The 25,694-nt window shown below is 52.2% G+C and overlaps 2 protein-coding genes across 43 annotated transcripts in view; one reads left to right on the forward strand and one right to left on the reverse strand.

Moving 5' to 3' along the window:
• FBXL14 (F-box and leucine rich repeat protein 14) overlaps positions 1–19,339 on the forward strand; it is a 20,185-nt gene extending 846 nt beyond the window's left edge. Inside the window, exons 1-4 of one of the 10 annotated variants that reach the window (XR_008617652.1) lie at positions 342–430; positions 532–1,539; positions 6,373–10,014; positions 11,901–13,489. Coding sequence is in view for 2 of the 10 variants with exons in the window: in XM_028490874.2 (XP_028346675.1) it covers positions 341–1,539; positions 6,373–6,628 (1,455 nt within the window). In the remaining 8 variants the exon portion in view is untranslated. Of the gene's footprint in view, positions 1–190; positions 1,540–4,867; positions 5,708–6,372; positions 11,879–11,900; positions 13,490–18,063 lie in introns of those variants that run through there. The other 9 variants (XR_008617651.1, XR_008617649.1, XR_008617648.1 and 6 more) reach the window with 9 other exon arrangements.
• ERC1 (ELKS/RAB6-interacting/CAST family member 1) overlaps positions 1–25,694 on the reverse strand; it is a 573,654-nt gene that overhangs the window by 72,753 nt on the left and 475,207 nt on the right. The window lies entirely within an intron of this gene.

Here is a 25,694-nt window from a genome sequence, read left to right on the forward strand (position 1 = left end):
GCCCGAGCGCGCAGCCCGGCCCGCGCGGCGCCGGAGGATGCGGCCGGGGGCGCGGCGGCGGCGGCGGCGGGGCGCGCGGGGCGGCGCGGGCCGGGCGCGGCAGGGCTGAGCCCAGCAAGGGCCGGGCTGCGGGGGCGCCCGCCCGGGATGTGAGCGCCGAGCGCGCCGGGCGGGGAGGGCGGGCAGGGCGGCAGGAAGGACGCGCGGACGGAAGGAGGAGCGGCGCCGAGCCGGAAGGCGGGAGGCGCGTCCGTTGGGCCCGCGGCGCGGCCGGCCAGCCGCCTCGTCGCTCGGGCGGGAGCGGGGCCCGCGCCTCCTCCCCGGCGCCGCGGGGAGGAAGATGGAGACGCACATCTCGTGCCTGTTCCCCGAGCTGCTGGCCATGATCTTCGGCTACCTGGACGTGCGCGACAAGGGGCGCGCGGCGCAGGTGTGCACGGCCTGGCGGGACGCCGCCTACCACAAGTCGGTGTGGCGGGGGGTGGAGGCCAAGCTGCACCTGCGCCGGGCCAACCCGTCGCTGTTCCCCAGCCTGCAGGCCCGGGGCATCCGCCGGGTGCAGATCCTGAGCCTGCGCCGCAGCCTCAGCTACGTGATCCAGGGCATGGCCAACATCGAGAGCCTCAACCTCAGCGGCTGCTACAACCTCACCGACAACGGACTGGGCCACGCGTTCGTGCAGGAGATCGGCTCACTGCGCGCCCTCAACCTGAGCCTCTGCAAGCAGATCACCGATAGCAGCCTGGGCCGCATAGCCCAGTACCTCAAGGGCCTGGAGGTGCTGGAGCTGGGCGGCTGCAGCAACATCACCAACACCGGCCTCCTGCTCATCGCCTGGGGCCTGCAGCGCCTCAAGAGCCTTAATCTCCGCAGCTGCCGCCACCTCTCGGACGTGGGCATCGGGCACCTGGCCGGCATGACGCGCAGCGCGGCCGAGGGCTGCCTGGGCCTGGAGCAGCTCACGCTGCAGGACTGCCAGAAGCTCACGGATCTGTCTCTGAAGCACATCTCCCGGGGGCTGACGGGCCTGAGGCTCCTCAACCTCAGCTTCTGCGGAGGCATCTCGGACGCAGGCCTCCTGCACCTGTCGCACATGGGCAGCCTGCGCAGCCTTAACCTGCGCTCCTGCGACAACATCAGTGACACGGGCATCATGCATCTGGCCATGGGCAGCCTGCGCCTCTCGGGGCTGGATGTGTCCTTCTGCGACAAGGTGGGGGACCAGAGCCTGGCTTACATAGCGCAGGGGCTGGACGGCCTCAAGTCCCTGTCCCTCTGCTCCTGCCACATCAGCGACGATGGCATCAACCGCATGGTGCGGCAGATGCACGGGCTGCGCACACTCAACATCGGGCAGTGTGTGCGCATCACGGACAAGGGCCTGGAGCTGATCGCCGAGCACCTGAGCCAGCTCACCGGCATCGACCTGTACGGCTGCACCCGCATCACCAAGCGCGGCCTGGAGCGCATCACGCAGCTGCCCTGCCTCAAGGTACTCAACCTGGGCCTCTGGCAGATGACGGACAGTGAGAAGGTCAGGTGAGGGCGGCAGCACCAACTCCCCCGGCCCCGCCCTGTTCGTCCTCCTGCCACCGCCGCGGTCCCCGCGCTCACTCGACACGCACACGTAGACCCAGAGCATTGCCGCGGACGCGGTGGGGGCGATGACGCGGAGCCCCAGGCTCGTCCTCCCCTCCCCCCCCTCGTTGCGTCCGGGGTCCCTCCGCCACCCACCCCCACACCCTCTCCTTTTCCCCGAGGATGCGGAGATGGACTCGCCACCCACCAGCCACTCCTCCCAGCAGGGGTTTGGAGGACGGCTTGAGCTACTGTATCCCCGCCGCGCTGCATTTGGAAACGGGGGTGGGGAGTAACCAGTCCTTTCGGCCCTGGGGAGTTGGGGAAAATGTCTGCCTTCACTTAAGCTTTCATTTGAATACTGTGATCTGGTTTTTATTTCGAAACGTATAAAGCAAACCCAACTACAACGGCCTTTTCACCCTTCTTCCACTTCGTAACTAATCCCAGTCTCTCCTCATCAGTCCTTTGACAGTACTCTTTTAGTCACGCTCATTTCATTTGTATTGTCTTTTTTTATTTTTTGAAGAAAGTTGACATCATGGTCTCTTTTTTTTTTCTGCTGAGTATAGTCTATATATTATATATATATAAATTATATATATATATGTGTGTGTGTATATATATATACATATATATATATGTGTGTGTGTGTGTGTGTGTCTGGCTACCTCGTTTTAGTTTACTTTTTTCCCTGAAGCCCTGGAATTCTACAAGAGAGATATTTTGAGACTGAAACATTTTTGTGCCTGGACTGGAAAGATGCCCATCGGGTTTGTACATCTTTTTTGTTTTGGCTTCTTCCCCAACCCCATCCACCCCGTGTATCCCACTTCACATTCTGGCTCTGCTTTCCTTTTTCTCCTTGTCCATAGGGATTTGAGGGCCCAGCCGTGATCCTAAATCTTGACTTAATTTATAGCACAAATGTGTGGGAGACATGAGAGTTGGGCTGTTTTGTTTTTTGTTTTGTCTGTTTGGGATGCAGATTGTGTCTTGAAAATGATAATTATATATGCAGATTCTGCCCTGCCCTCACCCTCTTGCAAGTTTCCCCACGAAAAGGTCACAGTGAGGGTTCCGGTTGGGAGCAGGGGAGCTTCCAGAGCCCCCGGGGCTGTAATGTGAAGGGGAGGAGACTGAAGTTCATGTCTTATCTCTGTTCTGTTAATAAAACGGGAGTTTGTGGGTTTTTAAAAATTGTTTCTAAATGGAGGAGTAGATGCCTTTATTTTGATGGGGGTTGGGTCTTGTGGCTTTAAAAAAAAATCACTTTTGTGTAGGATGTACATTTTTGTTTGGAATTTTTTGGTTTGTTTATTTTTTTTTTAGAATCCTCCACAGCAACATGCGAGACCATGGAGTTAAAGAAACCCAGAGACCTTTATCAATTAATTGTACTGTTTGTGAATTTGTATAAATAATAACAAAGATCCTCTTAAAACGTTTATATTCTTACAGTAAAAGGTTAAACTGATATTTATATAATAAAAGAGGAAATATGAAGTATGTTTTTGAAAAAAAAAAAAAACAACCAAAAACAAAAGCCTTGTATCTGTGCATTATTTTTAAGGCAGTGTGTGTTTGGGTCCAGGCCACAGTAGGAGGTGCTGTTTTGCGTCTCTGAAGTAAAAGTATAAGATGCAGAGTTCCGTGCAGCCTGTGTGGTGTGACCTCATGGTGAAAAATTTATCCTGAGGTTCACCACTGACATCTACATGTTTTGTTGCTAGAAATGTGATTGGAATGGAGATTTATATAATTTCTGGTTCTGAACTGTCAACAACATGGAAATTTAAAGAAACTGAACAAAATGAAACTTCTTCTTAAACCGGATTTGTAAGAGTCACAGTTTCACCAGGGTGGCCAGTTTTTCTCCACATGGACATGAGATCTAGGGGTGATGTTCAAGACATGCGTCCTGAGATGTGGAAGTGGGAAGAAAGATGGGTTTCTTGACCCTGAGGGGCTGTGGGGAGGCTGCGAGGGGGCGGGGAGGGCGCCAGGGCCATTGTTGGGAAAGTGAAGGGCGCTCAGTCATGCGGACTGAGGCTCAGTGTGAACAGTGCGGCAGGGCGGGGGCAGGGGCGGGGGCCCCTCCTTAGCATTCCCCGCCAGCCCCGCCAGCGCCGCCCGGTTGGAGCACTTTCCTGGGGGCGGGGAGGCCGGCCTGGAGTTCTTGCACATTTGCATTTTAAGAAGGCGGCCACTCGAACCCTGGTGAGGGTTCTTAGGCTGAATTGGGGCGGAATACCAGCAATTCCAGCAAAGAGCTCCCTTTGGTAGACAATAACTAAATCATCTGACACCCTGTGGTTGGGCTGTGGAAACGGAAGTGTATAAATCCGCCAGCAGTGGGGTTTTTCATATTCCTGTTTAGCAGAGGTCTGTCTTTCTTGTTTCTGAGGGTTTTTTTTTTTTTTTTTTTAAATACTGATCCCAGGAAGAGCCGATAAGAATAGCACAAAACTTTCCTGGATCAACACCTCTTTCCAGGAAGAGAGCTAGAACCAGGTTTCTCTTGGGTAAGACTGTTTTGTAAAGTTTCCAAGCTTGCTGTACGGGCCTGTCACAAAAGCTGCATTGTTCCTTCTTGGAGAGCCATCACAAGTGGGTCTAATGGAGCCTGACACTAGATCCATCTTCCTTTTCTTTGGGGAAGGTGTGGCTCTCTTTCTTCCCTCTTAGGTTACAGTGCGTACTGCCTGGGGGGGGGGGGGAAATGTGTGAACCCTATAGTAAGAAGAGACTGAATCGGGGTCAGCTTTCTGATTTAGCATTTGCCTCTACAGCGCCTGAAGCTTCCACAAGCTGTGAGTTCTTAGGCTATTTTTCTTCTTCCAAGAGATCGTGTGGCTGTGCAGATTCAGTCAGTAAGAATCTGGGCACCTCCTAAGTCTTAGGCTCTGTGGTCACCTCCTTCATTTAATACAAAAAGTAATCCTACCAACTATAACTGGAAGGTTTTCTGTTTGTCTGCTTTGTCTTGGTTTTTACTTTAAAGGTTAAATGTAAGCTTGACTCAAGGCTGGTAAATTACTGTTTGCAAGTTAAGATCAGGGGCCTGGTGTCCTCATCCTGAACTGGGCATAGTTTAGAATGTCTCTGGAGTGTCTCTGGAAAGATGAATAAACCTCCTTGCATCAGTCAGAGGAGACTGCTTATCCCTCAACCTTTTTCGACAGAAAGAAAGGAATCAGGGTTGAGAACCAATGGTGTGCTCTGCCTGGTGCTTGAAAATTTCTCCTAGTCCTCAAAGCAACCTGCTGAAAGGTACCCTCTTTTCCAGATAAGAATACTGCTCGCCTAAAGTCAGCCAGCCACTAAGTCCAGCCCCCTTCCACTCCACGAGAAGGATCAGCTACCGATCGCACCTTGGTTTCCAGGAAGGCGACCTCCCAGAAGCGAGTGGTGGCTGTCTGAACCCAGGATGGACAAGCTCAGGCCAAGGGCACCACTTGAAAGGGAGTAAGAGTGGATTTGGCCTCACCATACCTACAGGAATGGAAGGAAATGCTTTTAAAGAAGAGAAGCACTAAGAACATAAGTGGATATGTGATCTGTGGGTGGTGCACAAGTGAAGAGGCCCCTCAGGGCAATTTTTAGAATAACAGAAAAAACCTGGCTCAGGTATTTGCCAAAACTTCAGAACTGAAAAAACAAAATAGGAACTTAACTTAGTGTAAACTTTCTCATCTAGAAGCAATAAACCTCAGCAGGAACTGCTGGTGGCAGTCAGGAAAGGGTTCCGCGTAGTTGTCCGAGACTCTCGTGGGGCAAAAGCCATGAAACATCTGCTGAAAAGATGATGCGTGAGCGAACGGCAGGGTTCAGACGGCGTCTGCAGCCCCCTCAAGACCACGACAGGCCTCTGGCTAAGAGTGCTGCGTGTTGCTGAGTAATTCTCCCCGCCATAGACACCTTCCTGCCCAATTCCTCCGTCCTAAGGCGGGGAGGGCCCACTCGATTTATCCCACCTTTGGCAGCAGCGACAAGGATGCTTGCCTGACTTATGGTACATCCTTAAACAGTTAAGAAAATTCAAACTGATCATATTCTTTCATGATTCAAATCAACAGCAAAGATCTGATAAAGCCAGTGCTCCTTTTATGGCAGTTTCTTTTTAAAGGTAAGAGCCTTCTCTTAAACGGAGACATACGACATGTAAACTGAAGCATGGCTTATCCCCCAAATCCAGGTGCTTTCCCCCAGTGGTTATTAGACAGATGCTGATCTTGCAATATAAGTAAAACCCTTCCCTTCCGACTTAGAGAATCTGAACTCAAGTTTTCAAAGGGGAGAGGGGAGTGGCCCCCAGGGACCACTGTGTTTCCAAAGGGTAAGACCCTCTTATTAAGAGAACAGATTTGTAAAACAAAACCAAGACCTCATGCAGCGCCTGACAACCCGTTCCTCTGCTCCCAGGGCTCTGCTGCAGCCAGGGGGCCAGTGAGTCGACCCGTGGTGGCCCCCTCTGCTGCCCCGCCCCCCTGCATCAGACATCACCCCCTTATAAAAGTTAATTCTGTCCCTTTAATAGAGGGCAAGACCTAGATTGTGTGCCACCGTGACCCCTGAGGAGTCAGGGGCGAGGCTTTTGGTGAAATCATGTGGGTCCTGGGCAAAGCACAGGATTAGAAATCGGAAAGCTGCATCGAATCCCGAGCCAGTGCCCAGGCCACACCTCTGTCGCACCTTGTCAAGGTGCTTGCTCAGACGGTCCGGAGCAAGTTAAGTTTTTTGAAAAGTGAATGTTGTCAGACTGATCAGTTTCAGCCTTTTCCTCTTTTGCAGGGGTGGCTCTGACGTGGCCTGGTGGAGCCGCCTGTACCACCTGGAGCACTGGGTACCATGGACAAAGCCGCTCCTCCCGTCTAGGGCAAGAGGAAGTCGGCACGAGAGCACAAGACGGGGTACGTTGACATCCCCCGCAAACAAAATCCAAGTGGAATTCCTCCATCTCCTGTTTGTTAACCCAGGAAAGTGCACATATTTTCTTAAAAGAAGACTTCGGTTTTTTATTATCTCATCACTCTTCCACTTTGTGTAAAGGACAAATGCCCCACGTCCTGTGCGTTCGCTTTCATCCGTGAGAGTGGACAGCACCCCGGGCGCGCAGGCGGCATGTGGATGCGGCCCGCGGACGCACGGAGTCTCGACCGTGTTTGGCTTCCCTGTCTCCGGATTTGTGTTTCCCCAAAGCTGGTGGATTCGGGACATTTAATTTTATAAACGGGGAAAGAGGCTTGACGAGGGTGAGAGACTGTGCCCGGGTGGCCGCCCCAGGCTTTACCCATCACCGGGGAGGCCGGTCCCCGGCACGAGGGAGCCGGGGGTCCTTGCCTGCGCTGCTGTCAAGCAGCACCCGACCCCCTGCTTCTGAAGAGAGCCGAGCTACAGCACGTTATTTTCATCTGGAGTAAACACCCCGAATGCTGAAAGTTACTGTTATGATTTAATAAGCATTACTTATGCAAACTCAGACGTGTACGTTACTTATGCAAACCCCTTTTTCAAGGAGCCGGAAAGCTAGTGTGAGGAGTCGGTAAATGGGCTTAGGGTACCGGGTGGCCCGAGTACGAGTGAGGGTCCAGTCGGTCCCCTGTCGTCCTCAAGCACCTGGGCCAGCTCTCCAGCACTGCTCCGTCATGAACGGTGACAGACGGACGACGCAAACGCCTCCGTGCTGAGAAGTCACAACTCCACAGGCCCGGGGTTGCCTGTCACAAAGGGGAACTCAGCTGTGGGAGCACGAGGTGTTTTCTCATCACTCAAGGATAAAACGTCCTGACTTTACAGATGTTTTACCTACAAATCCCTCCTGTCCCGAAAGAGTAAAAGGGTCTAGTCTAGTGTGTTCACATCAGCACCGCTTCTGATCCCTGCTCTCTGGGGGATGTAACCCGCCCTCCAGAGGCTCAGGCCCACTCATGGCACCAGCAGTGACCCCCTGCCAGATCAGGGCCTGAGCGACAGGAACGGCACAGACACAGAGGGGCAAGAGCCCAGTCCAGATTCATTTCTTATAAATAGTGTGGAATTGCTCCACATGGTTTGGAAAGCATTGTTTTCCTCATCTAAAAAGATGATGCAAATATTTACTACAAATGTTTGTTTGTGATAGTGTTTCTCCTTAGGAAAGGTTTACCCCAAACTGGCATTTTTATGCACACGCTTGTGTACGTTTGCGTAGGCATAACTACCGGCTTCCATTTTGCTTTTTGAGAAGTGGGCTCTAAATAGAGAGGAACCCCCAAAACTAGTCCTCTTATTCCTTAGAATCTTCAATAAAATCACCGAGGCCAAAGCTGGACAGATGGGTGAAATAAGGGAGGAACTGGAACAGTTAAACCCCTCAAATTCTCAGCCTTCTTAGATGGAAGATACACTAACCAGGGCCTTCCATTTTTACCTCAGTGTTTTAAACCTTAGCTTTCTAGCTTCAAAGCCCACTGCTATGAACTACCAAAAAGAAAAAGAAAAAAGGCCAGTAGGTGTGCCTTGAGCAAACTATATGAAAATACAGCATTAAAGGGACAACTCCGAGCTCTTCTAGTTCATTTCGAATGCACAAAATTTAGCGTCTTTCAGGGATCTACGGACGGCCAGGTTCTGCGGCCTGAACGTTGTGGAGCTCCCAGGGCAGCTTCCTGACATAGCGGGCAGAGAAGCTCTTGGGGTTTTCTGAGCCTGGACTGGATAGACGACTGGCCTTCCCGGCCTCCCTGACGTCCAGACGGCTAGCCATTGTGCTCCGAGTCAAAGGGCGACAGGACGTGACCCATAGCAAGACAGCTGGCCTGTCCTTTCCCCACACACAAGGGTCTAATGCTGAACGGAATCACAGGAGGACCCGCGGAAATTCACTCCGGTAGAGCAGGGCACAGGGTTTCGCAGTGACAGCCTCACCCCTGCTTGCGCCGGAAGCTAAACTGCGTCTCTGTAAGTTAGGAGACAGGTCGCACGGCACCTCGTGAAAGGCAGGGGTGGAAAGTCAATCTTGCCTCTTGCTGCGTTGTTCCTCGACCTTCCCATCCCCCGCAAACCCTCTCCCACCTTCTCCCACCCATTCACCCTCCCTGCGGGGGTGCAGCCCTGCGTCGTGGCCACACCAGTGTCGGAGGCGGGCGTCTGACCTCGTGCTTTCCTTTACCCCAAGTGCACTAAGACGATTTTAGGATCCACTGTGGGGCAGAAAAGTAAAGTACGGGTCATGCAAAACTCCACGTATTTTTCCACGTGGAAAGACGGACTGTCTTTATCCACGGCGCCTGCTGCCTCCAAGACCCGTCAGCAGGTGGCAGCATTGCCTGTGAGCTGGATGCCCTCCGGCAGGTGCCCCCGGTCGCCTCCCCACAAAGACCTTCCCGGTGTGAGTGAGAGCTGGCGAGACAATCTCACGTCGCCAAGAAGATGAAATGGAATTTGTAAGTACCGGTGGCATCAGGGACCCCGGTGCTGGGAACCTCGGTTTGGGAGCAGGTATCAGGTGCGCCTTCGGGACGGTCCCCTGATGTAGCTATAGCAGGAATCAGACATCAACCCCCAACTTTTCTTTAAGACCATCTCATACAGACCCTGCTGCCATATTCGGGGAGTCCGGGAGAACAACCTGGGAAACAGTTTACACTCATACATGGAAATATGCATTTTAACAGGAGGAGCAAAAGTGCTGGCTTTTTTTTTTTATCACACACACACACACACACACACACACACACACAAAGATATTAAAGTATTTTTAGGAGTATCAATTTTTAGTTTTTTATTATCAACATGAGTATCTTCTAAAGGGGCCCACGAAAGTGAGAATGTTTAAGAGCCCTGATAAAGCAGAGAGGTTGCTCACATACCTCAATTCCTCCCCTGGCAAACAGACATTAGCAACGGGAAGCAGAAACGAAGAGAAGGAGAAAGAACTTCTGAGCCAACGTGGCCAGATTCCGGAAAATGCCACAGCGAGGGACAGGCTGGGGTCTCCTGCCCTCTTGGCCCCGGGGAATGAAAGCAAGGACCTGAAGGGCAGTTGGTGCAGACGTGGAACAGAAGTGTGGACGGTGGGGGTGGCCGTGTCCCGTGGCTGCTCCTGCCACGCCGTGCCATCCCAGTGAGGCTCGCCACCAGCACGGGGACACAAAGGTCGTTTCTGGTAAGAAAATGGGAGAAGAGAAGGGAGAAGCTTCTGGAACTCAGGGCCCAGCACGAAGCAGATCACCGCTCCTGCCAGCAACCAAGAAGGTCGTAGGAAACCAGAAAACCTCCCGGCAGCTTCGTGGACTCCCAGGCTGAAATACACTTGTCAGTGACACACAGGACGAAGACAGATTCAGGGAAACGACCCGGATAAAGAAAACGGGTGGCAGAGGCGAGCAGAGCGGACACGGATCGCTCGCGTCAGGCGGAGGGGGCCGTGGCGATGAACAGAGGCCAGGTGAGGTGAGTGCAGGGGAGGCCAACGGCCAGCAGGCCCGGCCGGTCCCCCGGAGGAGCTGGGAGGGGTGCTTGGGGCCACCATGTCCGGGAGCAGCGTCCCTGGGCTGCCAGGTGACACCCCCTGTGTCGTGAGGGCCCCCGGCCTGGACCCTGTCCCTCAGTCCTCAGGAGTCGGGCCTCTGGCTCTGTCCCGGCCAGCACCCGAGTCACCCCAAGGAGACAGCTTGTGTTTTAGGTTACGCCCCCAGCCCCGGCCCCAGAGGCCCCGGCGCGGTGAGCGAAGCCAGGCGGCCAGCACCGCACGTGCACACACCCCTCACCTTCCTCTGTCCGCTCCGTCCTCCCCACAAAAGTACAGGGGCCACGCGGCCATCACCGGCCCTCTGAGGCGGTCCGGCCGGGCCACCCGGTCCCTGAGTCCACGGAGACCACGACGGGGGTGCAAGCTGGCCTGCGCCGGGAGCCAGGCACGCGGTGGGCGCGACCCGGAGCGGACAGGCCCCTCCGTGCAGGCCCCAAGCCCCTGACCCGGCGCCTCGTGCCTGATGCCGGGAGGGAAAGCCCCACGAGCACCCCACGCCTGGGGGGCCCCGCGCCCTCGGCCGCTCCTGCCTTTGCACCTGCCGTGAACTCGCGGGGCCGCTGAGGCCCTGTGGGCGAGTGGCCGCCGACACCTTCCCGCCTTCCCAGAGCCCAGACGGGCCCGGCTGGCGCTAATCCACCCGCCGCGCAGCTCAGCAGCTCCGCTCCCCTAAGCCCCTGATAACGGTTTTACTAAAATCCTCTTTTGATGGAAAAAAATCCCAGCTGGACGTTTCAGGCCTCGCACAATGTACAGGCCTGCGGGTCCCTTTCCCACCTCACAAAGGCCTCTAATCAAGTGGAAAATGTGCTGGAGGCCAGAGGTTGGGTCTGCAATTATTTTTTAAGGGATTACGGAGAAGAATAGGGGCAACGAGGCCCTCCCCCGCTTTGTTTTCCATTTGTTCCTGCCCGACATGCTTGCGGCTGGGGGAAGCCACCCAGATCTCCGCACACCAGGCCTCACCTCTCCCTGCCCCATGGAAGGATGGCATCTCTGAACACCGCCGCTTCAGGAAGATTGAGAGAGTCTGGAAGCAACATGCAGGCCCTATTCTGACCCCGTTTAAGCCCCTATTTATAAAACCACTATGGAGCGGGCTCCCGTGTGTGGGGAGAGCCCTCATTCATTAACCTCTGACCCCGCTCTGTATGCAGAGGGGAGGGTCCATACGCTGCTGGGGCCGGGAGCATTCACTGGGGCTTCCCAGGCTTTGGAGGGCAAGAGGTCGTGTTCCCAATGTCGCCAGATCCCCTCCTCCTTATTTATATACACTGACCCTTCCCTCACGCTGAGCAAATATCCAGGAAACTCCTAAGGCAAAACACGGATAAAAGTACAAGACACCAACCATCTTTATCAGCCTATTTGGAATCTTCGTTTAAAAATGCACACTACAGAAGGGAGTTTGTCTTCCCTGCACGTCGGGAAGGACCTTTCCTGACGTCATTCGTGCAGGAACGTTCATTAAAGATGGAGTGATAAAAGGTGAACATCTCAGGTCGGCCCTCTGTTCTCATGCTTCTATACCAGCTGGTCAGCGCTGTATGCAGATCCCCAGTAAAAAAAGACATGATCGCACATTCCTAAACTCATTCTGGGATGATCAGGGATGAGGCTGTTTGGCTCTGAAAGTCAGAGGTCAGCGTATATTTCAAAACAAATACCAGGCTGAGTGATAATCTTCAGGTCCTTTCTTCCAAGTCCCTAAAATGAAAGCAACTGCCAAAAGCAAAACAATAACCTCTGGCCTATTTTCATCAGTATTTATGACTTACTGACATGTTCTGCCTCATTGATTTTGCAGTTCTCCCTCAGAAGGACCCCAAACAATCAAGAAGCAGATGGAGAGAAACACAATGATTACATTTACTATCTCACACGAAACACGATGCAGATATCATACTTGTATTTCATGCTGGCTCTCATAGTTCCTTTGGTGGGTGTGACAGGAGGAGAGGACCACATAGTTCCCCTAAAGAAAGCAAGTCAGGGTGGACCCTGTGGGGTCCTCTCCCCAAATCGTGACAAACACGTTTGCTGAATCACTTCTGCTGGTTTTCAAAGCGTGACAGCTTTCTCCAGGAATGAGTAATCTTCACCCTGCTGTAGAAGAAGACGAGCTTCCCTGGAAAGGTGAAGTGATACATTTAAGGGCATCGCAGGAGACAGTGGACCATCTCTCAAGTACAGCCTGAGGGGGCCTGGCTCCTGAAATAAGGGCAACTCATGAAATAAGCCTGCCTTACAGGGGAGGGGTCCCAAAGCCTCCTCTCCCAATATACTTCCCGAGTCACCACTCAGAATGCTGGCTTACCTCTGTCCTGGGCTTACCAGCATTATTTTGGTATTCGTCATTATTCTTATGCTTCTCCATCCTTTTAACATACTCTGTTGAACAGAATATCAGTTGTTTTCAAAGCCACTCTGCTTACCAAAACCAGTTTGGGGGAGAGTAAAATAGCAATTTGGAAACAATAATCTGATAAAATAAGAACAGCCACGCATCTCAGATTTCTCAGGGCAGATGAAACTTTCAGTACTTTGGAATGTAAACCTCTCTCAGACTCTCATTAGATCACAAAGGTTTAATCAACTTAAGACCAACTCTCTTAATTTTCCATTCAAAACACAAGATGAACATGCTTAGGATTAAGAAGTACAAAATATGGGCTTTCAAATTAACTACGAGAAAGTTTTGTTCAAGGTCTAAAGAGAGAAGGAAATTATATCTTGAGGTTGAAATGTTATCGGTCTAGGAATGAACAGTCTTCATCCTGCTTTAGGAGAAGATGAACTTCTTCTCCTAAAGGTGAAGTGATACATTCAAGGGCATCACAGGAGACAGTGGACCGTCTCTATCCCGAAGAAGATATGAAACACTGCTTCTCCAGATCACGCTGGGTGGGGAACTACAGGAAAAACAGAGCCTCATCTCTCCACAGTATTTTCTTCAGCTCTTCCTCTCCTGCTCTTGATAAACCAGGTGACATCTCACTCCTGCCCCAACTGTCTCTGTGCAATTGCTTCACATTTCTGAAATTCTCCTGTTCACTCATTTTCCATCGTTACGGGCGCACTCATATTCTGACTCACCTAATGCTCTAAACCACCATCTCCATGCCTGACAATCTCAATTCAGCATCCGCAGGCCCTGCGGGGACCACCACATTCCCGACCCTGAGGCCCTCCGCTTCCCTGCCCTGCCCTGCAAGCCCATCCCCAGCACCTCCCAACAGCCACGGAGCTTCCCAGAAACAGCCAGACTGTGGTGGCCAGAGAGTGATGGCTGCCATTCCTGTAGTTGACTGGCGATCTCTACGCCGAAGCTTTTAAATATTATTATTACTACAATATGCCTGCCTATTTAAGGCTGTTCTTAAAAGTGATACATAGGGCTTCCCTGGTGGCGCAGTGGTGGAGAGTCCGCCTGCCGATGCAGGGGACGCGGGTTCGTGCCCCGGTCCGGGAGGATCCCGCGTGCCGCGGAGCGGCTGGGCCCGTGAGCCGTGGCCGCTGAGCCTGCGCGTCCGGAGCCTGTGCTCCGCCACGGGAGAGGCCGCAACGGTGAGGGGCCCGCGTACCGCAAAAAAAAAAAAAAAAGAAAGAAAAAGTGATACATAAATCTTTATTTCAAAAATCTGTGGACTTCCCTGGTGGTCCAGTGGTTAAGATTCCACACCCCCAATGCAGGGGGCCCGGGTTTGATCCCTGGTCGGGGAACTAGATTACGCATGCCCCAGCGAAGATCCCGCACACCGCGGCTGAGACCCAGCGCAGCCAAATGAATAAATATTTTTTTTAAAAAGACCCAAAAATCTGTATTTAAAAAAATCATCCAGAATAGAAAAATCTGGATGGCAAAGCTGCCTTTTGTTCCTCATCTGATGCCACTTCCCTCCCCTGAGGGGCCCCGTGACAGTGGACCGTACCCTTTTGGACCCAACTCCAGCTTTAGGAGTTAACAACAGTGGTGAGGTGACAAACGCCCCCAGTTTGGGGCTGATGGTCTTATTCCTGATCTGTATAAGATCTTGAAATTAACCATCTGTCAGCACGGGTTAGGCCCCCAGAGCGCCCACGGTAATCGGGCAACTGAGGCTACTTCCCCCTGGGTCTCCAGCTTCAGAACCTCTTCCAGGTCCTCCCCGGGACGACGAGGAGTTTATCTGCGTGGTGCTGACACTCACGCGGCGGGGCTGACGGCGCTTGAGCCTGGCTTTATCAGTTATGGAGCTAAAACCGCTTTAAGAGCCTATAAAAACGCTGACAAGTGTTCCTTCTAACCAACCCATATGACGGTGGGTTCACATCACAAGAGCCTGCCGGTTTATTTGGATTAATTCCTAACGAATAGTTAAAATGCTCGAGTTTATGAATGACTTTTTAAAAATACAAATTAGCGTGGGCTCAAGGCCGTCTTTCGCTTGGTAAATGTTTATTTGGCAGTGAGCGTGGCAGAAGCCCTGCTGGGGCTTCCTTGCAGACCCCCTTCTCGGTGCCCAGAGGAGTGTCTCCTGTGTGTTTCAGGGAGAAACACAGTGAGGGGGGTCCTGCTTCCCAGAGCGCTCAGTGCAGGAGGCCGGGCTGCGGCCCACGAGGCAGAGCGGAGGTTCACGCCATCCAAGGCCAAGTCCCCTGCAGCCCAGGCCCCTGGCTCGGGTCAGCCAGGCCGGCCCAGGACCCTGATGTCCAGGATGCAGGAGTTGTCCCTGCATCTTCTCCGGTCACTCTGTTCTGTCAGAGAAAGGGTTTGTGAGAAGGAAAGGAGTGATTTAAGGGTTCCTCCTACCCTTCGAAGCCAGTGAAATGCAGGCAGAAACCCCGCTGGGCTGTGCGGGGGGGGGGGGGCGGGCACACCTCTGCGGGCAGCTCCGGGTAGACACGAGCCCAGGACACAGGCCCCCGGGTCGGGGGCTCCCCTGCGGCCGGGACCCCGTTGCCCCGGGATCTCACAGAGGGAGAAGGTTGGGGGCTCGAGCCCAGCCCGCACGCTGGGCTCGGTGAGCCCCAGGACCCAAGACGCCGCCCTCACCCTCAGGGCGGCACCTGCCCTCACCCTCCCTCCCCGAGTGTGAAAACCCAGCACATGCTCCGCTCACCGAGGCTCCCGGGAGGCCGCCAGGCACCTCCGTGGGCTCCCAGGACCGTCAGCTCCGATGCAGACCCAGCTGGACAGAAGCCAGCAGCAGCTCCGGGGGCAAGGACCCCGGTGCTGGGGGTGGAGAGGGTCCACCAGATCCCAGAGCATCCTGAGTGAGCTTCACACGTGGGCTTCTGGGGCGAGCGGGAGCTGGGAGACCAACAAGGAGGAGGACATGGTCCCAGGGCCCCGGTCAGTGTTTATTTAAAGTGCCTTTAACCCCAGTCCTGCACAAAGACCTGTGCTCATGGCTGGAATACTCCGGGCCAGAGACAGGTAGGTAGGTAGGTAGGTAGGTAGGTAGGTACCCACTAGGTAGATAGTCTGTCTATAGCCTGACTTTCTTTTTGTTCAGCTTTTAATCAGCATCTCCTGCGAAACTGAACCACTTTTATCTCAAAGTGGAAGAAACGAACCCCAGTGAGCAAAGGAGGATAAAGCCGTGGGGGATCTTCATTTTTATTTTAATAGAAGTTTTTTTTTCTCCCTCAGGGTTTTGCTTATCTGTCCATATATGTCCATAGGAAATATTATTCTTAGAGCCCAGAGTCTGTTCACATTTGTTTGTATAGATTTTTAAGGGCAAACGAGAGACAAGCCGAGTATGCTTTGATACTAAGTGTTGTACTTAGATGGTGTGTTTAGATCTTTCTCATCTAGCTCAGGAGCAATTTGTCTATCATGACTGACCTAGAAGGACTTTTGAAATACACTCTCGAGTTCATCGAAGACCACTTGTAAAAGAAGGCCCCTAACTTTTCCAACAAACTCCTACCAACCTCTCGATGACCTTGACGATGCTTGAATTGCCCTTTAGTGCTCAGCGGAACACCTGGGGCTGTGACCAGCCGGGTCCCAGGGAAGGCAGGCTCCTGCTCGCTGCACACACCCAGCCGTTAAAGCAGGCACAAGGCAGGTCTGCAAAACTGCATGGGGTTTATGATCGCCGAGGCCCCAGATTTGGAACCCTCGGAGGAAGGGTCTGGAGATGGCCCCGGCCAAGCCGGCCGCGTGGCCCTCGTCAGCTGCTGGGTGCGTGCGCTGTCCCCGCTCCGCCACCAGCCTGCACGCACCCGGCCTCCGGTTCACACGCCGCTTCCCCAGGTGTGGTCCCTGGAGGACCTTCACACGGGAGTCACCTGGGTGCTTGCCAACAATGCATGTTTCAGGGGGAAGGGTTCACAACCTCTATCCCCAGAGATGTCTTCTAGAAATGGATACCCATCACACTGCTATCCTGCTTAAACACCTCGACCACACTCCTGTCGGTAAAGAATAAAGTCCCAGCTCCTCACTAAGGTCCTGAAAGCCCTCGGGGCCCCAGTCACACCTCGAGGCTAACCTCCCACCAGGCCTCATCCTCCTCAACTCCAGTGCGTGCTATGCCCCAGGCCTAGAATGTTCTTCTCCTCCGTCGGATTGGAGAGCGCTTCTCACCCTCCAAGGCCGGGCTCACGTGAACTTTGTGAAGCCCCCCGCTTCTGTGTCCCCACGTTGTCTGAGGCTCCAGTATCAGCACTTCTGACACTGCATCGTGTGTCTTCTTTGCATTTCTCCCTCGCCCTAGAAGGCTCTCCCAGTCATGGGCAGCCGGGTGGCATTCAGCTAATAAGTATGAGAGTCTGTGTATCCAGTGTCTACCCGGTGCCGGCTCTGTACCAGGGGCTGAGGGTACAGCCATGAACCAAGCTTGGTTCCAGTCCCACAATGCTTACAGCCTTTGTGGGAAGAGAAACAATTAGTAATTCCCAGAATATGCGATGAATGTCTTGACTGGAAAGGTACCCGGTCCAGCTGGGGGTGAGGAAGCCACATCGAGAGGCTCTGACCTGGTCCAGGGGTCCGAGGATGCCTCCCTGACCACGCCAGGCCCTACTTTGCATCCCTGGCCCTGCTGCTTGCACACTGGGAGGTTCTGAACAAAACGTATTAACTGAAGTGTCACCTAACTGAAGATAAGCCGCAAAACTCGGCCCCAGGCCGCTGGGCCCACGGGCTCCACTGTTAGCCATCTCTACTCGTGTATCCACGGACAGCCCGACCCAACACTCTGAAAACTAAGAATCTTCCCTCCCAAACCTGCTCTACCCACCCGAATAATCTACAGCCTCCATAAAAGGCACGCCCGGGGTTAAGCAAACAATAAGCCTGGAGTGTTGCGTGACTCCTCTCTCTCGTATTGGACCTGTGCTGGACCACAGCATCCGGCCTGTCAACCTGCTTCACTCTCTTTTCCGTCCCCACCACCACGGCCCGAAGTCAATCCTCATCACTTGTAACTTTGACCCAGCTTCCAAGAGTGATTTTTCTCACGTACGAACCTGCTTCTGTCCCTTCCTTGGTCACAGTCCTACAATGGCTCCTTCTTGCCTTTAGGTTAAAACCTGAACTCTGCCACACACTGTCCGAGGCACCGGGGGACCTGGCCCACACCCTCTCTCTCCACGGCTGCTGCCAGCGCCCGTGCCAGCCCGCGGCTCTGAGCCCCTACCGTCCTGTTCTTCCGACACGCGCATCCTCTCGCGCCCGGCCTGTGTGCCCTGTGACCTCCTCGGGGGACGGGGCAGGACCCCTGGTCCCGGTGGTCCAGTGCAAGGGACTTTGTGAGGCACCAGATGGGCTGAGACCTGAGGGCAGTGGAGGTGCCCGGTGCCTCTTACCGGCAACTGAAAAAACCAAAAGTATAGTTTTGGCTTTTTTTTTTTTGAAGATAAAATAATGTTCACCAATGTGAACTTTTAATATTATAAAGATATTATTCCCCCCACCCAAGTGAATGTATTAATTCAATGCAATCCCAGTGAAATTCCCAGCTTTTGTTTCACAGGTAGGGATTCATGGAACTTTAGAAATCAACCTGGCGGTGTTGAGTAAAGATGCACATTCCCTGAAACTTAAATTTTTACTTCTGGGGTTTGTTCCGAGGAAAAGTCTTACCCTTACGCACAGAGACACGTACAAGAATGACCACGGCCCCACTCTTCTAAAAACACCAATAAACACACAGAGTTGCTTTTAATTATTTCTGATTGCTGAACTGTTTCTTCAGAGTAGGAGAATTGGTCTGAATGAAGTTGATTCTTTAGAATTTAATGATAAATCCTTTGTGGCCTAATTTGATGGCCAATTATTTTAAGTAATCTTTTTTACTCAAAATGATATGCGCTCTGTGTGGAACAGCATCTTCTGATCAGACGAAAATGTTCCTACGTTAAAAGGGGCACATCGTTTGCATTAAAATATTCCCTGCATCTGATTGCAAAGGGGCAGGAGGAAACATCTGGGGATGAAGCTAAGGTCTGTGTCTTGATCGTGGTGGTGACTCCACGGGGGAATAAATCTGCCAAAACTCACCATATTGTATACTTCAAATGAGTGTAATCTGTTGTACATAAATTATATCTCAATAAGGTTGTTACAAAAAATGTTCCCTCCATCAAAACTAACCTTTGCACGAATTGTCACACCTTCCCCTAAAATGCTCTGTCCTGCTGACCTGCCTGCCTCTCCTGACTCCCCCAGGCAAAAAGCTTGGGGGTCTTCTCTTGTGCCCTCAGTTGTGGTCATCCCTCCCCATCCTTGCTGAGGAATCTCTGAAGTCCCCTGGGTGGAAGAATTTGCAGTTATGGAACTTACGGCTTTATAGAAATACTAGGCTTCGGTGGCGAGGTGTCGAATGACCGAAGCACAGAGCTGCCTTCGTTTTGGTAACCGCTGCACTGAGGAAAGCGCTCGGGATACAGCAGGCGTTCAACAGATACCCGGGGAACAAGCGGAGGAGAGATACACACTCTGCACACAGGCTCAGGTGACTCTTAAACCTATTAAAAACCCAGTTTTTTTTTTTTGTTTTTTTTTTTTTGCTGTACGCGGGCCTCTCACCGCTGTGGCCTCTCCCGTCGCGGAGCACAGGCTCCGGACGCGCAGGCTCGGCGGCCACGGCTCACGGGCCCAGCCGCTCCGCGGCACGTGGGATCTTCCCGGACCGGGGCGCGAACCCGCGTCCCCCGCATCGGCAGGCGGACGCGCAACCACCGCGCCACCAGGGAAGCCCAAAAAACCCGGGTTTTTAAAAAACCCAGGTTTTTAAAAAGTCACTCTGATAACCGCTGTGTTCCTGTCCCAAGGTAACCATTTCAAAGCCAAGGAAACAACATACGTGATTAGAATATTTCAAGAATCTTTTTAAAGCATGATTTCTGTTTATGCCGTTGATGAGCTCTGTTGCTTAAGCTTTGCTAATTGAAAAAGTCACCTCCTGGAGAGACGACAGGGGATCACAAGAGTGGAATAACCTCGGCTCCGCGAGCACGTCCTGTGGGTGCAGAGCCCGCGGTGGGAGCCCTCTCCCGCGCGCTCAGGGCACAGAAGCCCGCCTTCTAATGCTGGATCCTGCATTTCTGGGCAGAGCCCTCCTTGCCCAACCTGGTGGTGATAAGCGCTCCCTGGGAAAGCCCCCACTCCAGCCCCTGGGGTGCGTGTCCCATCCAGGTTGAGCTCCCCAGCGGCCTCCGGCCGGCAGCCCTGGGGAACCGGCTTGGTAGCCCTCCAGGATCTGATGGCAAGGATTACGTCTAGTATTTTGTCTGGTCTTACAGGTGAAAAAGTGAGGCAGGTGCAGGCCAGTCAAGCTGAGTCGTGGACTAAGTGAGCAAAGCAGAACAGAACCCAAGTTTCTTCACCATTTTGCCCATTTTGGTCTGGGCATACACTAAATATTCAATACATCTTTGATGATATGATCGTGGGGACCAAATGGTATTAACTCTCCTCGGCCGCTCTTGATTTTTATCCCCTTGGAGATCTCCCAAGTGGCCATGGTAACGGTGGCCAAAGGACAGACCACCAGTGCCAACACGTAGCCCTGCTCCTCTTACCCGGGGCTGCTGAGTCTGGGGTCAGAGGCTACTAAAAGACAAGGACAAGTTAAGTCTGCCATCATGGTCAACTGTCCTCATGCCGTGTGGCATGTGTTTGTCAATGGCGGTCAGTCATTGATTGCTGTGGCCAGCCACCTTCCCTTCCTTGTCTCACTCTCCCTGACCTCACAAATAATCTACCCAAACAACCACCACCTTTCCCCACCTGAGAAAGGAAAGAAAAAGAGGAATAAAAATATGGCAGGACAAAGAGACAGGATGGATTTAGGCTACCCCATTCCTTTGACTTATATACAGTCTCCATCCATACAGCACTGATTATGTTCGCTTGCAAAGAGGTGAAGAGGCACCCATCTTTTCCTTTTAGTTCTGTAAATTTCAATGCATTGTTTACACCCACCCTTATGAAAATGTTTTTAAGATGATTATTATTACACTATTAAGGATAATCATCGTGGGTTATTCTTTTTTTTTTTTTTGCCACACCGCGCGGCTTGCAGGATCTCAGTTCCCCAACCAGGGATTGAACCTGTGCCCCCTACACTGGAAGTGCAGAGTCTTAACCACTGGACTGCAAGGGAATTCCCAATTCTGGGTTATTCTTAATGTCTCAGGACTATACTTTGTGTTTCCCAAAGTGACCTCAAGGAAGCACACTTTCATTATAGACATGTATATGTATATATGTGGATATGTGGATATGTGTGGATATGTGGATATGTGTGGATATGTGGATATGTGTGGATATGTGGATATGTGTGGATATATGTATATGTGTGTCTATGTATATATGTATATCTATACATAAGATGATATAGGTAACAATGATATATGTTTCCGAGAACGCAAACTATGATTACACAGTGATAGCTGGACACACAAGGAATTCACAGCTCCCCAAGGAAAACACACCTGGATGACCTGCCTAGCAATTCCCCCCAGGATATAGAAATGTCTCCGTATTTCATTCCCCTGGTCCTTCCCTGAAGCAGTTTCAATCACTTGACAAATCATTATTATTCATTAGTAATGTTTCTGAGGGTCCCCACGTGAAAGAAATCCGCCACACATTTCACACAGATGCAATTTCTCTCCCTGTGGAGTTTTCCTGTTAATGGAAACCACGTAGAATATACACGTCTTCCATTTACATCTTCTGTTTGTGTTTGTTGCTGTTTCTTGTTTTGTCTTTCTCGCTCTCTGGTCCTGAGGAATAATTTCCTGGCTTTATAAACCAAGGCGCTCACTTCCATGAGTGAGGGGATGCTTTGTGAAAGAATACAGATTTAAAGAGGACTTTGGGCTTCCCTGGCGGCGCGGTGGTGGAGAGTCCGCCTGCCGAGGCAGGGGACGCGGGTTCACGCCCCAGTCCGGGAAGATCCCACGTGCCGCGGAGCGGCTGGGCCCGTGAGCCGTGGCCGCTGAGCCTGCGCGTCCGGAGCCTGTGCTCCGCAACGGGAGAGGCCACAGCGGTGAGAGGCCCGCGTACCGCAAAAAAAAAAAAAATACAATTGCTCTAAAGAAAATAAAATACTCAGGCATACACTTACTGAAATGTATACAGAACTTGTGTGCTGAAAATTACAAAGTGATGAAAGAAATTTAAAAGACCTAAATAAATGGTGAGACATAAAGAGGACTGTACGGATAAGCAATGGAAGAGAGCCGAGGAGAGGCGAGCTAAGCGGGCTGCCCTCCCTCCGGGCATGGAGAACACCCCTGGTGGTGGCCCTCTCCTGCAGGGACCAAGGAGAACCGCGGGGGACAAAAGGAGGGAAAACTGATAACTAGCAAACCGTATCCCACCATGACAGTTCTCACGGCCTCTTCTCAAATTACCTGGTCAGTTTGATTCATCCAATTCTCCTGGTCCACATTTCATAGCCACAGGGACTGGATTCCACAGGACACAGCTGAGGAAGCCCAGAGAGGCTCAACGTTCACTAACGTTCTCTCCCAGAGCTCTCCACCAGCTGTTACTCCAGCTCTGACAGCCATGGGGTTGGAGAACTTTGTCTCTTTTGATTGTTCTAGAAACTGCTGCCTACACCCGGTCTAAGAACACTGATAAGAATCCCCTTCCTGCTGCCCAGTGGGCCTTCTGGTTTGGACTCTGGTGTAAGGGTCCCAGGGCAGGAGCTTCCCTACATGTGAACCTGGCAGGCTTAGACCTGTGGTGTAGGGAGCCTTCCTAAAAACATGAGAGTAGCATGGGTGTGGACAATTTGAGGGCAGACCTCGTATTGAATCACAAAGATTTAGAAGCAGTGATTATCTAGTCCCGTGGCTTTAAACTTATTATTGTTATTTTTTAAGAAGTAGAAGTCTGCTGTTCTACTCATATCATACGATTCTACTGATGATATATCAGTAGAATCTGCTGATATGTCAGTAGATTCAGTATATGATATATCAGTAGAATCATATACTGATATATCATGATTCTACTGATATCATATGCTGAAGCAAAAGAAATAAAAACATGTGTGTAGTTGATATCTGGGGAGGGGAAGGGACCTCCAGACTGGCCCCTAATTAAGAACTGTCTCAAAAACATCTTGTCTAGCCCACTCAATCCATTTTACAGATGAGAAAATGGGTACACAGGGAGATCAGGTCAATTTCCAGGTCACAGAGCTAGGGACCAGTCCAAATTTCCCGATGCTTAATCCTCTGCTCTTTCCACTATAACACCCTGTCTTTGAGAATCTATTCTGAACCTACGGAATTACACGTGGCCATATTAAGGCACAAAAATTACTGACTCAATGCTTTCATTAGAGACTCCCTCCTGTTCATTTCCTCAGAATAAGTTTTCAGTTCTCTGTACCACACTAACTCCAATCAGCAACTGTGAATTCCTCTTGGCAGAGGTAATGTAGGTCAGATTCCATTTAACATGTATCACTACAGCAAGAAAAAACTTTCAAACCCAGCTCGTGGTCTACAGACTCCAGTCAAATTTAATCAGCGAGAGTTTAGTACTCAACTACAAAAGAATTTGAATAGCGTTTTGAATTTTACTGTAAAGAGATCTGCCTATAGTATACCCGTTGGCCTCGTGTTGGAAGAGTTGATCATTCAGACAGCAGTGGGCTTCCAAGCCCCCCACCATCCAAGTGCCTGCATGTTACAGAATCCGACACTAGGACACCCGGGCCAGGACTCCTGAGGAATTTACCCCCCTCCACTTAGCTCCCCAGGTAGTCAGATACGATACGCAATTTGCTGCCCTGGGGCCAGCCTTCCCCAGGCCCCCCATGGTCCCCCATGGCCCCTGCCGCACCCTCTGGGATGGGCTCTGTAATCCCAGCTTCGTCAGTAAGAAGCTGGGTTATTTACAAGACCCGAGGGCTCGTTAAGGCAATAATGTCCAAGGCAGTTTAAAAGAAGGGAAGATGAGTAAGAACTGGAAAGAAATGTATTTGCATATTTGAAAACCAGGGGCAGGGCAGAGGCAGGCTGAGGCGGGTATGGGATGGGGGGCCGGCAACTCTGTGAAAGCGCCTGGGCGCGGGGGTCCCTTGGACTCAGCCCTGTACCCTTGGGGTCATCGGGTGGGGTGATGCTGCAGGGTCAGGAAGGATTGGTCACGGAAGCAATGGCAACGAGGGGGAGGCCGCAGGAACAAGGAACTCATCTACACGGAGTATAAATTCAAGGCCGAGATCCAAGTCAAACATCGTATTGGAAAGAAGAAAAATAACAGAAACATTTCAGATGACAAAGCTGAAACTCTGAGATGAGGCTCCTTAGATCTGCCTCTCATGCCTGACGGCCAGAATCAGAACCCTGTCATCTCTAGACACCGAGTCCCGGACGCTCGAGGCCCCGGGGACAGAGGGGCCCCGCCCGCCGCGCAGGGGATCCGGGCAGAGGACGAGGTGTACGGGACCAGCGCACCCCCTACTCGGGTTTCTCAACCATTAGCTTGTACTTGGAACCTGGTATTAGGACAGTTCATGCTGGGACGCTCTCTGAACTCTTGCCCTGTCTGGCACTTCTTGCCATGCAAAGGGAGGAGAACTTTAACAGCACTGAAAAAACAAGGGAGAGAGGATGAAATGCTTGTAAAAGCTTTTGCTAGCATTGAGTCATATGCACGCACAAGCCTGCAAGTGGTAAGCGGACTATATGTTCTATAACACGTCTGACCTCACGGGGCAGCCAGGCTAAGTTAGCGCTGAGAACCAAGCTGAGGTTCTAAACATCAGGGGCTTTTAAATACCTGTGAACTACATATATGCAGGGGCCTACAGCTTTCTGAGGGGGGCTGAGCTCTGGGAGCACGTAAAGTCTGCAGCACAGAGGACAGAGCACTGGGGTTGAAAACGCAGTTACACTGGCGGCTTCCCTGGCGGCACAGTGGTTAAGAATCCGCCTGCCGATGCAGGGGACACAGGTTCGAGCCCTGGTCCGGGAGGATCCCACGTGCCGCGGAGCGGCTGGGCCCGTGAGCCGTGGCCGCCGAGCCTGCGCGTCCGGAGCCTGTGCTCCGCAACGGGAGAGGCCACAGCGGTGAGAGGCCCGCGTACCGCAAAAAAAAAAAAAAAAAAAAGAAAACCAACCAACCAACAAACAAAAACATTGGTCTAACAACTGGCATTCGAAGCTTCCATTTAATACACAGAGAAGGTGTAATTGACCTTACTCAGGCAAAGAGACCAGGTCTAAGCTGCTATTCCAGGACACGCTACATATTTTACAGTTTTTATCACACTTAATTAGCATTTGCATGGTTAAAAGTAACTTTTGGCTTTTACTTTATTAAGTGTTCGCTTCCAGAAATGTTAGAAAATAAGAATAAGAAAGGGGAAGAAATAGCACTTGAAACTGTCACCTAGAAACTAACGCAACTTTGTAAATCAACTATACTTCACTTAAAACAAACAAAAAGACCCTCTATCACCTAGAAAGAACCACAGCTAACACTCTGCCACAGCACTTTTAGCTGGAGTTTGCCCTCTATTCCATTTTCTGAAGTTCAACCCCTTGTAGGGAACTTACCACCCTCCCCAGTTACAAATGGCAAGTGTGATCCAGAAGGAAGGCGGGGGTGACTTTCGCAGCATCTCACAGTCTGGAGGAAGGGGAGTCAGAGTCAGAATTCAATTCTCCTTTGGCCGTGCACGCCTCCTGCCACTCCAGTAACCATGTGGACAGTTAAAGCCACCGCCAACCACAGCCAGAGCTGCTGGCTGAAAACACAGCCTCCTCTGAGATGGTTTCCGTTATTTGGATGTTTGAGAGCCGGCCAGAGCCTGGCCTGGGCGCTGAGTGAACATCTGCATGAGAGACCGGCCAGAGAGCCACCCGGCAGCTGGGGGCCAGATGGGCAAGGAGCCTCCCAGCCAGCAAGGCTACCCTGCACCCCCTCCTCCCTGTACCCCTCCTCCCTCCTCCTCCTCCCTGCTCTCCCTCCTCCTCCTCCCTGCTCTCCCTCCTCCTCCTACCACCTCCCTGCTCTCCCTCCTCCTCCCTGCTCTCCCTCCTCCTCCCTGCTCCCCTCCTCCTCCCTCCTCCTCCCTGCTCTCCGTCCTCCTCCCTCCTCCTCCCTGCTCCCCCCCCTCCTCCCTGC

This window comes from Physeter macrocephalus, chromosome 6 (assembly GCF_002837175.3).
Source record: "Physeter macrocephalus isolate SW-GA chromosome 6, ASM283717v5, whole genome shotgun sequence".
Taxonomy (NCBI): domain Eukaryota; kingdom Metazoa; phylum Chordata; class Mammalia; order Artiodactyla; family Physeteridae; genus Physeter; species Physeter macrocephalus.